Source organism: Hyposmocoma kahamanoa, unplaced genomic scaffold (assembly GCF_003589595.1).
Source record: "Hyposmocoma kahamanoa isolate Upper Pololo Valley unplaced genomic scaffold, ASM358959v1 84, whole genome shotgun sequence".
Taxonomy (NCBI): domain Eukaryota; kingdom Metazoa; phylum Arthropoda; class Insecta; order Lepidoptera; family Cosmopterigidae; genus Hyposmocoma; species Hyposmocoma kahamanoa.
Genome location: NW_020654229.1, coordinates 2,965,150 through 2,982,962, shown reverse-complemented (window position 1 = coordinate 2,982,962; position 17,813 = coordinate 2,965,150). Strand labels below are relative to the sequence as shown.

Here is a 17,813-nt window from a genome sequence, read left to right as displayed (position 1 = left end):
CAATTGTTTTTGTTATTCAATTTAGACAAGAAAGATGGATACTGCGAAAATTCGAGTGATTTTTGAATACGAGTTCCGACGCGGAACTAACGCGGCAGAAACAGCCCGCAATATCAATGCTGCGTTTGGAGAGGGGTCTACTAATGAACGCACCGTGCGATTTTGGTTTAAACGCTTTCGTGATGGAAATTTCGACTTAAAGAACGAGCCACGAGGAAGACCGCCCACACAGGTGAATAACGATGAATTAAGAGAGATAGTGGAAGCCGATCCTAGTCAAACTACCCAGGAATTAGCGGCATGGTTTAACGTTACCTTACCCACAATATTGACTCACTTGCGTCAAATCAATAAAATAAAAAAATACGAAAAATGGGTGCCTCATGATTTGACTGATCTGCAGAAAGAAACGCGTGTTGAAACTTGTGTTGCCTTGTTGAACCGGTACAGAAATGAAGGAATATTGGATCGAATTGTAACATGTGATGAAAAGTGGATTCTTTATGATAACCGGAAAAGAAAAATGCAATGGCTGACCCCAGGTCAAATGCCACAACAGTGTCCTAAAGCAAAACTTACCAATAAAAAGATAATGGTAACTGTTTGGTGGTCTCAGCATGGTGTTATTCACTATAGTTTTCTCCGATCTGGTCAAGCAATAACGGCAGATGTCTATTGTGCCGAACTCCGAACCATGTTGACAAAACTAGCAGTAAAACAGCCCCGACTCATGAATCGATCTTCACCATTATTGCTCCATGACAACGCGAGACCTCACACAGCACGAGAAACCATTTTGACCCTTCAGGAACTGCAGTTAGAAACCATTCGTCATCCTCCGTATTCACCAGACCTTGCTCCAACGGACTACCATTTTTTTCGTGATTTGGACAATTATCTACGTGACAAGAAGTTTTCTTCCCAGGAGGCAGTACAAAATGCTTTCACACAGTTTGTGCAGTCTAGATCGTCGGAGTTCTATCGCAAAGGCATTAATAACCTTCCCAATAATGGCAACTATTTTGATTAAATAAATTTGTTAAAAATTTAAAAAATAAACAATTTAGATTTTCAGTACAAATCGGCAATTTCATACTTTAACCCCTATTATTTGTTCAGTTGAATCGAATGGCGCGATTGGTTGCCACAAATTGTACGGCAATTAAGCAGGTGAAACTGATATCGTGATCAAAGTATACACATTGAAAGTCATACCAGTTTCCACTACCAACCGACCACGCTATCAGAGTATACATACCCCTATAAAGTATGTAGGTATCTAATAATAGCAGCGTTGTTATAAACTAAGAAAATCATAAATTCATAATCAATGAGACATTATTGAGTTAGGCCGACAATACTCTTTTTTGAGACAGCGAAGATAAATATTAGTTTTCTTGTGTAAGTACAAACTTTTTTGCTACAAAACCATAATCATGGGATAATAAAGTAAAATTGTGACAATGACATTATCAAATTATTGCAAAATAAACGAACTAAATGTCTGTAAATTTAAAAGAATGAATTTTAGCACTGAATCTTATAATTCTACTAATTTTAAGTACGAATAAAATAAAATAACAACTAGTGCCATGTAAATAACATTCCAAAATCATTCCTAGCACTTTTCACAGTTCATGCTGTTAAACATCGAATGTATCCTGGGCTGCGTTTTACAGTGATTCTATGAAATCGGATAAAAATCTGTTCTTTCAGTGTTTTCAACCGTAAAATGTGCTATAATATTTGTGACATATGCTCAGAAGTACAAGTTTTGTAAGTAAATAAATAATAAAACCTATTACGTCACGTATGTACGACAACTTTAAAGCAAGTGCTTGTATGAGATTAGGGATGTTCGAGCTCGATTTTAATATCGATGACGACGAATTATCGTAATTTTTTGAAATGAAATTAATTTAATTAGACAAAATATTCAACTAAACTATCAGTGCCAATTTGCTATTTGAAAGTAACTCTCTACGTTCCTGGATTTCCACTGCACCCTTCGGTTACACCCTAGTACGTTTTATGAATTTTATTTAAGAGTGTATTCGGTTAAATGTATACACCGTTCAGCTGCTTTGTGCACCACTAACTGCCCTTAACTATAACTCCGTAATAATTTGTAGGGTTGCCTGGAAGAGATCGCTATCTAGCGATAAGATTGTACCTTTAACTATGTTCTATATTGTCACTGTTTTTGTTTTGTGTGCAATAAAGCTTATTCTATTCTCTTCTTTTTTTTAAATTTATTTATTCATGGAAAACCAACAGTTTCTTACATTTAAAAAAAAAGGAAAATAACCATAAAGCCAATTGCAGGTTTCTACCTATAGCTTCAGACAAATCATGCACGTGCATTGAACAAACGAACAATTAACAGTATTCCTTCATAACGTGCACTTACCTAAATACAACAACCCAATACCTACGCTAATCAGAAATTATCCAATAAACTTAAACTCTAAAGCAGATTATTGCATTTGTATCCATATAAACGCGCGTAAAACGCGAAATGGACGCGCGCGAGAAGCGCGTTCGAAGCTCGTCTGTACCGCGCCGCCCAAACCCCCTCGAGTACCCCACCGTTGCTCTGCGCAAGTACAGCCCCCATTTTTGAACACTAATTTCGATTTTAATGACTCTCTCTACCGACCTTTAGGGTATACGAAAAGGGCACCATAACCTATGCGGGCACAGAAACCTCATAAGTTCAGATTCTGACGCCAGTGATGTACAGGGTTGTCACAGACCTATGTCACTGGACTTCGTCCGGTTCTCGAGAGGCAGTGCCTCGGGTGAGCCCCGCCCCGGGCGCACGTCCAGTACCCTCCCTGTTTTCCAGATAAGTACCGGAGTTGTAGGCAAGCTCACTTCCCGTTGCGCATTACACAACTAGCGGTTGCCACCGCTAAGCCGTCGACTCTGAGTCCACTACCAAATCTCCTCATTGGTGACGGAGCGGTAAGGCAAGCTCACTTCCCGACGCCGAAAAACGACTTCTTTCCAGTTCCCAACAACCTAAGCGGGATCGGAGGATATCTAGCTTATCCTCTACTAGCTCTCCGGGCTAGTGCCGGAGATGCCAGTCGCAGTGTCCGGCGACAATGTCCGAGCATAGCTTTCAACTTAAAGGGCAGCTTACGTGCTCCCGCGCGTCTCCTCGCTTTAGACCCTCAACTAGACGGCTAATAAGACGCGCTAGCTGCGCACGAGACAGACGCCCCGGCCACTTGCAACCGGGGCAGACAAACAAGTCCGTCTCTGCAGCCACCAGTCCACCAGGGACATAAAGGATCACTGGCGGAAGGCTAGTGTCTTGTCATCGAGCCCGTAGTCTCTCCGGAAAATCCTATCTGTCGTCGGGTCGGTATATAGGGACAAGTAAAGTTACAAGTCTGTGCAAGTACAGATCGATTTGACACAGACTGTAATTTCTATTGAATTATACACCAAAATACTCACTGCGCCGCACTACATCTGTCTTCTCAATTTTCTTAACGGTCGTTTCGTCAATTATTCCGTTTCTTTTATTTTTCTCCTTACTTGGGTTGTTAGGATGCCTTCCAAGAAACGTATATCGTTCTTTAATTTTTTTTAATTCATCGTGATTAAACGGTCGCCGGTCTGGTGATACATTTGGCGTTCTTTTCAAGTTTTTCGTTTTCTCTCTAGCTTTTGATATCGTTGATGTGTAGTTTTCGACGTGTTTCACTGTGGATTGTTAACAATTCATTACAAATCAAATTAATATTTTTTTTTTAAATCAAAATTTAATTTATTACAAACAGTTTAATCTTACAAAAGTTACACAAGTTTCCCGGCTATGCCACACGGAGGCAAAGCACTTTAAATACCGTAGATAGAAAATTTTACTAAATGAAGACAACATTTTGATTGTAAAAACAATTGGAACTGCATTCAATGATTTTTAGATAATCGCATATCTGAACGGGGAATCGAACCCTCCAAATATGAAAAAAAACCTGTTATTTTACCATACTGCTCGACAGCCTCAATAATAAAGATGGTTTTCTTCTAAATAACATAGCATCTTAACTAAAAGGAAAAAGTTCATACCCCTACCAGGAATCGAACCCGGGACCTTCTCATCCTGTGTCCACAGTGCAAACTGCCACCGAGGTCGTCTATAATTCTAATATTATTGAACACTGAAATGGCTTAACCGAAACAGACCAAATAGAATATTTAACGCGTTCAATGGTTTCCACCCACGTTTTCGTGCAGAGATAGCTTAAGAGCTCTCATGCCAAAAAAGTTTTGACGTTGGCTCCGCCCAAATTTGTGAAACAAATATATGCCTGAAGTTCGCGTGACATGCGACAGGAGATGTTGAATTTGCGCATTAAAAGTATCAAATTCTTTTAGCGGAATAACTCTAAAACTAAAGGGATTATAAAGAAATCCGTAGTGACAGTTGTCGATCATGCATAAATATAATTCATTATCTAATTTTTGTCCTAATGTCTATCGAGGAAACTTTCTTGTTTTATGTTTCTGATTAATGTCTATGCTTGAATATATCGTGTAGTTACTCATACGATATTATATTTTTAAATTTAAAGTGGATATACCCCTCTAAAATCAAATCGAAGATTAGGAATTTTTCCTCTGCTCCCTCTTAAAGCCGGTCGCTTTGAGTTACAACTCGGGCGAACGGTTAGAAATTCTAAACCATTATTCATCTCTGTCTACAATAGATACCTTCAATATATTGCTGGTTGTTCGTTTGTTTTTTCTGTAGGTGTGTTTCACGTTTATGATCGCCTTCTTCTTGCTGAAACAAATTTTGTTTTCATTGTTTTATTTTGTGATTTACTGTTCTCATCTCCTAAGCGCCCAGTTACACGAGAAGAAAGTTTTCACGCGGCGACCGCCTAGTTACCTTCATGTACATTAATGGCGAATATGAATTCTATCTATTATACAACAACATTTAAATTCCTCTCAATAAAATTACCGCGCGGCCGCCGCGTTAACCAGATACAAGCCAGTCTCGCCCGCGTGCCCAGAACGCTCATTTAAATTGAAACGTAAAGGCTAGACAACTAGAGCGTATTTTGCCATTACATTTAGACGCACACAGTTAGAGATACGCAACGCGGACTCCACCCTTCGACCGGGGTGAGCGCGATAAAAATCGTGTCCAATAAATGCGCCCTAACGTTTATTCTGGACCTCTGTTCTTCAGTCATAGTATTTTTGATTTGTGACCATACGCTCCACTTTCAGATGGTAGGAAAGCGGGCACTATAACACTGGATTTAAAAGAAATTGGTTTTAGTTAAATTATTATTGAACGGATATTCAATTATTTTTAGTGAAATTACTCCATTAGTTTGTTTTCAAACAAACCGTGCCAGACGCTGTGCCAACTAAGCCACGGAAGGAACCAGCGGACCTCACGAATTTTTCCATGTGCTTGTTGTCGGATCTTTGTTGATTTGGTTTTCAACGACTTTCAGCCGTAGCGCCATCTATGTGAAATCTATGAAAGTATTTCGTCACCCAGTTAGACACCTTTACAACTACCAGCCCTGGCTGGAGATGTCGCTATTCATTGTATTTGAATTTTTGTTGAATTGATATTCAATTATTTTTATGTGTTATTACTCCACTAGTTTGTTACAATTGTCATGATTTGTGTTAAAACGGGCGCATTATTAACTTTTATATTTAACGCTATATTAAATAATATTAAAAGACAATAACTCTTGTGTTTTATACCGAATTATAATAAATTTTCTTTCTTGACCTTCAATATCAGATTTTATAAAAAATCTTTGATTGCGAACTGTTATATCGTTAATTTTCATTTCTGAACATTTACCGTCATGTTAATTTGCAATTGTAATTTTCGTATGTTATTGATTTTTTGTTAGTTTAAATGTATGTAAAAGATTGTAGCTGAAATCGAAAAAAAAAAAGGAAATGTGTTGTTGCGCTCATGGCGATAGTGGAGCCATCTTCATCGGAAACTAAGAATATTAACCTGTCATTGTGTTAAATTAGAGGTGTTTTAAAAAAATATAATTTGTTTAAAAACGTACTACGGTTAATTATTTTGTATTTTATTAATCAATAACTCTTGGGTTTTGTACCGAATTATAATAAAAAGTTGTTTAGTTGATAATGTCCTTCAATAATGGATTCCATAAATATATTCGATGCGTACTATTTAATTGTTAAGTTTCGTCAAAGAACATTTTACTGTCATGTTAATTCGCAATTGTAATTGTGTCGTTGGATTTATCTTGAAATGACTGGTTTAAATTTTCGTAAAAGATTGTAGCTGAAGCCGAGAAACGGGAAAGATGTTTCGCGCGCATGGTGATTGAGGAGCCATCTGTAACGTAGAATATAAAAAGATATTAAGTAGCGCGTGCTGGTATTCTGTTCCGGTTTTTCGACAAATTGAGACATAGTGTTCTGTGATAAAGACCAAATAATGTTTGTGCTCTAATTATGTCCGGGCGACCGAAAAAAGCCTTTTTAAAAATATAATTTATTTAATTAAGAGAATACAGGTTTGTACTAATGCCACGACAAGTCTGCTCTTCGAATTATAAAATAAATATTGTGTTAAGTTGCTAATTGCATCGGTTGCATTTGCGACAGCGCTGAGTCGGGGGTTTTCCTGGAATACGATGTGTTAACTCTCTTAGAGATAAAAGTAAAAGTGAATACATAACGTTAGAATAACTACTCATGGATATTTAATTTATTATACAATTATTACGTCTTTTAGCAGACCGTGGCAATTGCTATGCCAACATAGCCACGGACCATTGTTTTGGTGTTTGTTTCGGATAGACATAAAGGACATAAGGAAGATGCACCTAAATTTGACTGGAGTGGTATCTGACCAAAACATATTCGGGAAACGCATTAAATTACACCAAGTAAAAAAAAATATATCGTATTTTTATAACTCCTGTAGCCTTGGTAAATGAATATTTTTCAAGTTAATTTTCTTGGAAACTATCGCCTGCGGAGTCCAGTCTCCACGTTCCCCCTTTCGTACAGTCCAACAGTAGATAGCCAACATACTTCAGTTAGCTTAGTCAGGGTGTGAAAGACGTATGAAAACTGAATGTGGCCTGCGCGTAAGCCTTAAATACGTCATGATACTTGAGTAAATTTTTGCAGATGCTAATATGTTACCTGATATGTGTCTTTGCCGAGATACGGAAGACACTTCGTTTGCTGCTCCGAGTAACACACAGCGGTCCGAGCGGCCATTGCGAATAAAATAAAAGAAATTTAATACTGAAAAATTTAATAAACACTAAAAATTTTGCATTGCGACCCGATTGCAAAGTTGAAATGTCACTGTCAGAATTTGAGAAAAACGAGTATGACATTTGTGATGGCTAATGTATGTCGCAAAAAAGATTTTAATTCAAATTGGGCAGATCTAAATGTTACACACTTGCGAGCTTTAGCAGCGATGCAGTGTGATGCAAACTAGCAATAAATAAATAGTAAATACTTTATTTTAGTTTTAAATTTACAATTAATAAAACAAAATAATATAAACAACAATGCATAAACCTATACACGTTGTTATACGTGGCACGGCTTCATTACTCCACAAAGTCTGCCGATATTGTGGAGTATATATGGGTGAAAGCGAATGCTACCCTGAGGGTCGAGCAGTTGGTGTCCCGCCACAATGTAAATTTTAATTCATTTGTGGTGAGAGTACCAACTTAACATCTGTCGACCTTCATGGAGGATAAGTTTTGGCCGAAGCGTGTCATGTACCGACGTTTCCGAGGCCGGCTATCGGACACCCACGTTGCGTCACACGTCGCAGACAATACGTGTAAATAATAGACAGTAGTGTTTTTATTGTATTATTATGTATGTTAGTGTATAAGGTATGTATTTATGGGTCTTTGTTGCCTGCATTCAAATAAATAAATAAAAAAAATATGCATATTTTTTTGTGCATAAATAATTCAACATAAGCGACTGCATTCGATGCAATTGTCGAAAAATCGGAAGTGTAGCAAAATTGCCATGGAAATTAGGTAGTGAATACTAATCCGAGAAGGACAGACAGAATCTCCTTCTTTTTTGAAGTCGGTTAAAACGAAACTAAAGCTAACATTTCATCCCAACTAATATTTTAAATGCAAAAGTAACTTCTATCTATTACGTTTTCATGCTTAAACCACTGATGCACAGAACCAATTTCGAGAAATTTTGATATTATAGATGGGACCTAGAACAAGGACATAGGATACTTTTTATCACAATGTGATATAGGGAATGAAAGTTTGTATGGAGAACCAATAAAACTAGTACAGTCCAGTAGGGTATTTGAAGTACTTACCTTACTAATCCTGGGCACCAGCTTGTGAAATGTAAGTAAGTTGTCCAGCTTCCAAAGTACATTACCTAAACCAATGATTTTTTTATATCAACTGAACTGAATAGATCACGTACCTATAGTATACGACATATATTTTTCAAATGGGTTCGATTTCGAGAGAATAGAATATAAATTCTGAAATAAAGCCCTGTCCCTGCCACTCGACCCACCGTATTAGTACGGGAAACATTTGAATTGGAGCTGAGGGAGTATCAACTCTTAAATAGTGGACACTAGTCCGAGCATGACAGTTGATTTTATATGTATAAAAAATAACTGCGCATTTGACCTCCATCTCACCTGATGGAAAACGATAATGAGGTCGACGGTAGCATGCACACCTAAATAATACCTATTCAATCTCGCCTTAAAAAGGTCCAGGTTATAGGGAACAAGTCTGCAGGCAGGGAGTTCCACTCCCTAGCCGCTTGCCATATAAATGTGTATGCGAAACGGTTCGTGCGACTCCTGGGAATATTCACAACATATGGGTGGAACCCCAGCCCACGTCTAGTCCTCCAATGATGAAAAGGGGAAGGCAGAATCAAATTACGCTATTCCATCGCACACTCTCCGTGGTTTAGGTATCCTGTAGAATACCGAAAATCTGGCAATTCTATGGCTTTTGCTCGGACAATTGTGAACCAATTCCGAGTGGTTCCATTTTAATTTGAAAAAAATATGTTACCTCCAAGAAAGGCAAATTAGGGCATGACTCATCCCATGGTTTATTAAATTGCACCTAATTTCCGTTAACCGATTTCAATAAAACTTGGTAAATAGTAGCTTTAGAGCTCGTTGTGAAAGAGCTCGTCCAGGGAAGTACGGCCACCTTATCTATTTCTGCCGGTAAGCAGTAATGTCAGCATTACTGTGTTCCGGTTTTGAAATTACAGGCACATGGAACTTGTCAACTTATGTCTCAGGGTGACGGGTCCAGTGGCAGTACACCTCAGATATTTGCGATTTAAAGCTCTGAGTGGCACTGCAACTGTTATGGACAGGCGTGTAGCTTACCATCAGGCGTACGACTTGTTCGCGCCGTCACTTGATATTATAAAAAAAAAATGTAATTCCACAAATTTTTGAGGATTATAATTATAACTTTGAATAAGCTTTGAAGTATTCAATCTTAATATGAAAACTTATTACTTTAAATTTAAAGCATCAGAACAAAGCAACCCAATAAATAAAAAAAATATATAAGTACGTGAAAACAAAAACCAATGGCATTGTCAAAAATTTGCAATTGCTGCTATTTTCAAAATTTTTTCGTTTCTTTTAAACTGAACTAAAATATAAAAAACAAACCTTGAATTGAGGGAAAAAAATTGCAAAAAAAGAAAAAGACTTAAATCGAAAATGAAATTATCGGTATTTTGGAACTAAATGGTCCAAAATAATGGATCAAGTAGGTCCTTACAAGTCGGTGATAAAATCCAAGTCTTCCAATACTGCTATGGCCACTAACGGTTCCAGAAATACGACAAGGTACTTATTAGCATAATGCCTATGCCGTCGCCTTACTTTCTTAAACTCGTATCTTAAAGTACATAGGTACTGAAATGTAAAAAATGGATTGTTTAAACAAATTTTTCACACACTGTGAAATGCATTAAAATTAACACCCTTCTTAAGAAAGTTAAAATAAATAGAAAGTTTTGCCATCTCCTATAAAATACGAGTTTGAGACAGTAAGGCATCGAAAATGGGCTATATATATAGCTATAGCAAATTCCTCGTACTATAGGTATCAGAGCAATTGATTTTTAGCGAGATTGAGTTGGTTAACAAGTGTTGTAACTCAAAATATGTGAAATTTAATATTATATCATTACTGAACGTAAAATTTGATTCTCTACACGTCAAAAAAACCGTCGTTAGAATATTGTAAGAAATAATCAAAAGATATCCACTTACTCAAAATGAGACACACTTTATATGAGTTAGTTCTGGCCAAAATAATCCTTATTCAAAAATATTACATTATTTTTTCCATTTCATTTTTAAATATATTTGAGACATTGTTTAAGTGTCTATAATAAACGGGAAGTGAATAATTCGTTTTTCATGGATTCTTTTTTTTTATAATAACAAGACCATATTTTAAGATAATACACTATTACCGAGTTCTTAGGTTTTCGCGATTGTTACACATAGGAAATGAAACTATTTTTCCGGATTTAAAGTTAACCGTGACCATGGGACCTGTAAAGGACCCGAAACGTCGGTTTGTTTGAAAAAACAAATATACGCGATTTAAATCCGGAAAAATAGTTTCATTTCCTATAATACACTATTGTATGAACAGTGCGATATGTTAACGAACGTCGGGGATATTGCAAACCCACGTATGTAGTATTGGAAAAACGTAGAGATGCCAACAATATTCGGCCACAATTCGGTATTCGGCCTATTAGGACACTTTTTTTAATATTCGGTATACGGCAGAATACTAGGACTATTCGGCCGAATACCGAATATCAAATAATGAAAAAAGCATATCGACTTTGCACTGGCAATCGGTACTATCTCAGTTTTTAAATATTTTTATTACACATGTATGTATTTACGCTACGTATTTTTATTTAATAAACCAGATACTATATAAATGACTCTAAACAATTTGTTTTTCACCTGTAAAGTTGTGAAAATTGAAACAGTACCGGTTGCCAGTTCACAGTCGATATGTTATTCAAAATGTATTATGTAGTAATTTAATCACAAATTTTTCCTTTAATACTTAAAATCAATCAGTGGCAGGTTGTGATGAATGAAAACTATTTTTTCAGCATTGGTTGGTAACAAACGATTGCGCTTTTCCTCATAAGCAATTCCTGCTTCTGAAAATAGCCTCTCACTCTAAACACTACTGCCAGGAGACGATAGATAAATCTTAGACAATTTTGACAGGCTGCTTTGCGTTTGCTGACCACCACTTGTAAGGATCTGCCGTCCGATCTAGGCGAACAGTTTTCAAAGAAAAATCAATCTCGTGTGCAATAGAACTTTTCTCCACATCCTCATCATTTTGCATATTATCTGTAGCGACTTCTTCAAAACAGGCCCAGAAACTGTCATGTATTGATTCTATTGTTTTAGCATTTTACAAGACCCTACCCCCGTTACCTTCGCAAGCAGCGCAATGAGACAGGTCGTAACAGGTCACGCGTGAAATGAACAGATCTTACGCCGAGAGCGTGGCCAAATATTCGGTATTCGGCCAAATCACTAATCGTGGCATCTCTAGTAAAAAGCGCGAATCTGCACTAATCCGAATTTCACAAGAGAGGGATTAACGTTATTACTTTTTTATTTTAATGGCTACGACATTCATTTTTGCACAGTAAATATTAATTTATGTTGTCTACGGACTGATAACAATAGATTACCGCAAATCACGCTAATTTGATTGCCATCACATTTGCGCGAATTTGGTCACTAAATTACCGAAATGGAAACAAATAATCAAATCCTAGCCACACGTAATTACACTATCCCCATCGATATCGCACAGCACACAGAGTTGTAACTCAAAATACGTGAAATTTAATATTGTAAAATTAGTGAATATAAAATTTGATTATCTACATGTCAATAAAACTATTGTTAGAATATCGAGTTCTTAGGTTTCCGCTATTGTTACACATAGGAATTGTAACTATTTTTCCGGATTTAAATCGCGTACATTTGTTTTTTCAAACAAACCAACGTTTCGGGCCCTTTACAGGGCTCATGGTCAGTCAACCGTCACCGTTCATTTCCTATTGTCAGAAACAATTAAAAGATATCTACCTAACTCAATTAACTCAAAAATATGAAATTGTTTTTTACCTTTTATTTTTAAATATTTGGCAAATCCTAACCTATAGGTGCATAAATTGTATAATTATAAACAACTGCCTCCGTGGCCGAACGGTTACCATGCCGGACTGCCACGCAGAGGTCCCAGGTTCGATTCCCGGGCCGGGAGAAACATTTGTATGACCTACATTTATTTCTCTCGTGAGTTTGGGTGTAATTTGTGGTTGTCTATGTGTGTGTCCATGGCACCCGCGACACAGGGTTTCCCTAGTGCGGGGCTATGTTGAGTGTGTGCGTTATTATTATTATTATTAATTTTTCATGGAATAATTTGTTTTTCATCGATTCTGAAAACTTCGAGTTAATACACTATCGTATTAACAGTGCAATATTTGGAATCAGAGAAACAAGACATATAATCCCGTATAGCGGTTTTTTATATCTCTTTTTTTATTTAATAATTGATGGTACAGGAAAACACAATTACATTTAGTAAAACGGAAAATACAAATAAAAGGAGTACCTTTTAGAAGGAAAAAACTTCTTTTAGAAATAAGCAGTAGCTTATTTCTAAAAGAAATTTCTTCCTGCAGACCAAAATATAGGGCACAATAATTACAATAAAGGATTTGCGTGCACAACAAAACGAAATTAAATTATATAATAAAATAATAAAAAAAAGCAATAGCAAAAATATTAAATCACTACAGACTATACAGGTTGATAAAAAAACCACTGACCATTGTAAAGGAGCATACTGTATAATGAAAATAAAAGTACATATCGGGTTTTTTTTTTCAAATACTTAATAAATTAAGTTATGATGTCTCAAAGTTTTCCGAAAAATTGTGAACAGTATTGACACCCGATGATTAACAGACGCCGTTGCCATAGCAACAAAAACTGTGTGAGCGAAGTCAGCGCGCGAAATATATGATAGACAACAAACTATCAAACTGACGCGCAATGCGTTGGCTTAGGTTTGTCGCTTGACATCTCGGCGCCGATCGCTCAATTTTATTTACTATTTTGAGGTAACCACGCATCAGAAATTATTGGGAAATATTAACATAAAAAAAATGGGGAAATTTGTTTTTTGTTTTATTTCACTAATGTGTTCTATTACTGAATCTTATGCACAGGAAAAAAAAATGGTCGTGATTTTTTTATCAGGAAATACGTATTTATCGTAAGTCTTTATACAGGTATAAATACTTAGATAAATACGTAGATCATATTATAATATCTATAAAATGGATGAAACAGAGGATAAATAGTGTTCCTTGACTCACATTTTAAAGATAGCTAAGGATTTACTACCATGAACAGTAATGGGACGTGCGTTCCAAAGTCTGACCTCATGAACAATAAAGGAGATTAAAAACCTTATTTGAACTTCTTTAGTTTCCGTCTTATTATTATGCAAAATTAGCGTAAATTATAGTTTTTACTAGTAAAAACAACTTTAGGCGGCCATATCTGGAAACCAACTCAAATGCGTTGCAAATGCAGTAATGTCAGCATGCGACTTGTCAACTTATGTCTCAGGGTAAAAGGCGCAGTAGCAATTTGCAATTTAAAGCTCTGAGTGGCACTGTAACTGTTATGGATAGTCCTGTAGCTTACCATCAGGCGCTCGGCTTGTTCGTCCCGTCGCTTGATGTTATAAAAACAAAACTACAAGGAGGGCAGAACACCCAGGCTGATCCTATTGGAAAGGCAGGGACTTTCTCATCTAAGTAGGACCTCTACCTTTCTACAGCGTTTCGGCGTGCAATGTGAACAAAGAATTGTAGAATGCGGAGCAAACAGACTGAAGGAAAGTACCTGCGATTATTCTTTATTAACCGACTTTAAAAAAAGGAGGAGGTTCTGAATTCGTCTGTTTCTTTATTTCCTTTTTTTTTGTATGTACATATGTTACGCCATAACTCCGGCGTTTGGGAACCGATTTTGGTGATTCGTTTTTGTTGGGAAGAGGGCACCTCTCACACTCTAATGATGGCACACTAGGGCATGAATTCCGGTAACCGATTTCAATAAAACTTTGCAAATAGATGTAATTCCACGGGTTTTTGTGGTCGGTTTTTTTAGTACTCTGTACTGAAATTATTAATTTACCTATCTCTTCTGCAGTAATACCCCACGGCGCTTGGTTAACCCCAACAAGCACAAGACTTGGAGCAGTGCAGAGTTCCAAAATGTAGGCCTAAAAAAGCGCGGTGTCTATGTCGAGAAACGGTCAACTAAGATTAGTTTGGGGGCTGGCGGTAAGTGTGAGTTCAATCTTATCCCAAGACATAGACACGATACGACATTAGATTAAGAATGCTTTAGTCTGATTGCCAATTCCTTGTGTTTAAATGGTTATCACTAATTACACATTTTTTAATATTGCCAATTCCACCCCCGTAGTATGCCGCCTCGATAAAGCTATTATATTTAGCTGTCAAATTCGAGTGATAAACCGGAAAATTTTATCACAAGTGCGAACATGGCGAGCACTGTGTAGTCATATTTTTATGTCATCGCGAGCACCGGCGATTAATGACTGCAAAAGATTAACGCAGTGCCAAACATGGCTGCAAGGTCACAGCTGATTTTAAAACATTTGCACAGTAATTTTATCAAAAATTGAGCGCGACAAACAAGATGAAACGACATTTTTGTTTCGGCAATGATTAAACAACAAAGACAGCTATATACGCAATTTCATATCGTTGTCCTTGTTCTTCAAAATGTATAACAATAGTTCATTATCAAATGAGGAAATTTTGATTTATCAACTGAATGAAATATTGTCACAAGGAGGTTTATCACACATATTCTGCCATGCTACGGCCACTGATGTCCTGAAATTAGTCTATTTCTTTCTCTTATCGCTGCATCGCCTCTTGGGGTAGTGCTTGTAAATCTTTTAAATTACCTTTGAACGAGCCCAGAGGGCGATTCAGGAGGCAAGTTCACGCCCCTTTTAAGTATTCGACTGCTGATGTCTACAAATCCAACAAAGTTCTCACAGTCATGCAGATCTTTTTGGTTTGTTTGCTTCGCGACGCAAAAATATATGACCTCCAGAATTCGTTTCGACAACTACTGCTCAGCAATTCTTTCTTTTCTTAGGTCCTTTCTTATATAACAAAACAAATAATATATCTTCACTTTATGTTCTCTCCATGAACGAATACAAGTTAGAATTGACTAGATATATTTTGCAATTCAACGATGATTATGATGAGACTGAAAATTTGTTTAAAATCGTCAAATAACCTCACGCGTACACACTCACTGTTGCCTTACTAAACCTTCTGTTGGATCCCGGCTGAATACGCCTCAAACGGACCAGACTTGTTGGTTTCTTCTTCAATGAAACTCCCTTATAACTTCCTAATCTTCTGGTTTATTGAAACTTAGGAAAGTGGACTGTATGCATTTCCATATTGTATATAAGTATACTGTATATATAATTGTATGTCCACCTAAGTTACAACAAATCGAATCGTAATATCGAATAAGAATGAAATAGAATCAACGAATCTTACAAGATTGTCTTGTATATATACGGCGTCTCCCACATCGTACCGGCCCTATAAACCCGCCGCGGACGCCGCCCGGCCAATCAGAGCCCCTGATTTATTTACGTAATTCTGCTCATATCTGCTTTGACCGGCCAGGTGCGTAAGGCCGTCCGTAACATCTACCGTGAAAATTACTATACATACCTTGATTTTTATCTTGTGTATTAAAAATTTAGGCCATACAAATATTTCTCCCGATCAAGACAGTCCAGCATGAAAACTGTTTGGCCATGGAGGCAGATAGTTGTTAGTTGAATAGTAAACACGATGGCTATCCGATGACAAGCCCTATTCTTAACTTTTAGCAAAATACTAAACGTACAAAATCCTGCCTTTACACTCTATCGACACACAACTGACATGATTTAAACAGACTTGGGGCCATCGAGCATATAATCAGAAATAGAGAAGAAATAAGGGTCATATATCCCTGGCAACTTATCTGGCAAATGGGTCTTATATCACTTTTAAATATCAACTCTCCTTTGCGCTGAAATCACACATTACAAAAATGATTAGTACCTGTTTGTACGTCTCCGTATATTCCAAAACTATTCTGTATTTATTGTAATAAAGATAATATCGCTTAACAATGAGTGGCTGTTCTGACTCGGGGGTGTGGGAAAAACAGCGAAACATCTAATTGCAAAACAAACGGAATCATATTTTATAGGTAATTAAATATCAAATATGAAATTTTGTATTTATCGCCTATTATAGCAAACCTCAAGTCAAACTGGTCGATGGAAGTGAAACAATTGGAGCGTAGTTGTCAGAGTAATGATTTGGCAGAATAGTATTCAAACATATTAAACGACATTTCGTCTCTATTTCTGGTTATATACTCGATGCTTGGTACACTGTAATTTGCGATAATCATTTAGTCAATAATAAAAAAACTGCACTGTGTAGAGAGAGAGAGATCTCTCTTTGAATTTCCTATAGTTTTAATTTCTGCTTTACACGATCAAATTCACGTGTATTTTTATTTCTTATATTTCTGATGCGTTCTTAACACGATATATTGTTTCTAAAGATAGACAAATTTGATTTGAATTCTAAAATTGTGACGCTAGTATATTCCTTTGAAATCAATGGCGAATCAACAACAAGTAGTATGTACGAAGCTTGGGAAAATATCGCACACTGAGAATGACAGTGACACAATGCAACATTTTTGATTTTGAGCAACATTGACTTACAAATAAATGGACGACGGGTCTAATACAAAAACCACGAAAAAAATGTCCCAAGTCAACCTATTCGAAATTTAAATTGTAATGTCATCGCAGTATCGCGCTGTCAGTAGAACAAATGAAGACTAAAGCGGAGTGTCGCGCTCTGTATACGATTTTAGCGCCTTACAAGTGCGGACACTTTTTAGCGCGAACCCGACGTCCATATAATTGTAAGTCAATGTTGAGCAATGAGCAATTTACGTTCTGAAACTTGTAATAACTGTAATTTCTTATTCAACGAACATTTTTGAATGTGGTTTTCAGCTAAAATAAAAAGGAACCTAGATAGTTTTAGAAGTATTTTGTATTTTCACCTATAACGATAAAATAAAGGCATTTTTGAGAATTTTGTTTAGTATCACTATTCTTCATAATCTTTTCATGTCAAACAAAACAAATTGTGCCATGAAATTTAACTTTAAACATCGAAAATAAAAGGATAAATTATTCGATAACTTATCCACTAACCAGCGTAGATCAGCAATCCTGTACTATATTAGTCTTAATGCAAAACGACACCATCCATCCAAAAAATTATATCCTGCACGGAGTTACTAGTAAATTGTTTCACAACTCAGCTATCTCTGTCACTACCAAAAATAAGTCAGTACCGCGCTGTCATATATGAATTACGTCATGTAGCAAAATCTAGGCAAACAACGTACACGGGGGTTTTTGCATTACAAATTCGTACTCTCAAACACAGGATGACGTTAAAAAAACTTGTTTTATGTGTAGTAACCATTGACTTACAATTATATGGACGTCAGGTCCGCGCTAAAAAGTGTC

At 36.6% G+C, this 17,813-nt stretch overlaps 2 protein-coding genes across 6 annotated transcripts in view; one reads left to right on the top strand and one right to left on the bottom strand.

Annotated features, from left to right (window-relative positions):
* Nucleotides 1-7,297, bottom strand: part of LOC113234492 — a 24,352-nt gene extending 17,055 nt beyond the window's left edge. For both annotated transcript variants that reach the window (XM_026469827.1, XM_026469828.1), the window contains exons 1-3: nt 7,189-7,297; nt 4,729-4,801; nt 3,469-3,717 (exon numbers count right to left, since the gene is read on the bottom strand). In XM_026469827.1, the coding sequence (XP_026325612.1) occupies nt 3,469-3,717; nt 4,729-4,801; nt 7,189-7,266 (400 nt within the window). In that variant the 5' untranslated portion in view covers nt 7,267-7,297. The remainder of the gene's footprint in view (nt 1-3,468; nt 3,718-4,728; nt 4,802-7,188) is intronic.
* A 2,484-nt stretch (nt 7,298-9,781) lies between these two features.
* LOC113234484 overlaps nt 9,782-17,813 on the top strand; it is a 20,082-nt gene continuing 12,050 nt past the window's right edge. The window contains exons 1-2 of one of the 4 annotated variants that reach the window (XM_026469815.1): nt 9,782-9,895; nt 14,345-14,478. In XM_026469815.1, the coding sequence (XP_026325600.1) occupies nt 9,807-9,895; nt 14,345-14,478 (223 nt within the window). In that variant the 5' untranslated portion in view covers nt 9,782-9,806. Of the gene's footprint in view, nt 9,896-11,515; nt 11,620-14,344; nt 14,485-17,813 lie in introns of those variants that run through there. The other 3 variants (XM_026469818.1, XM_026469817.1, XM_026469816.1) reach the window with 3 other exon arrangements.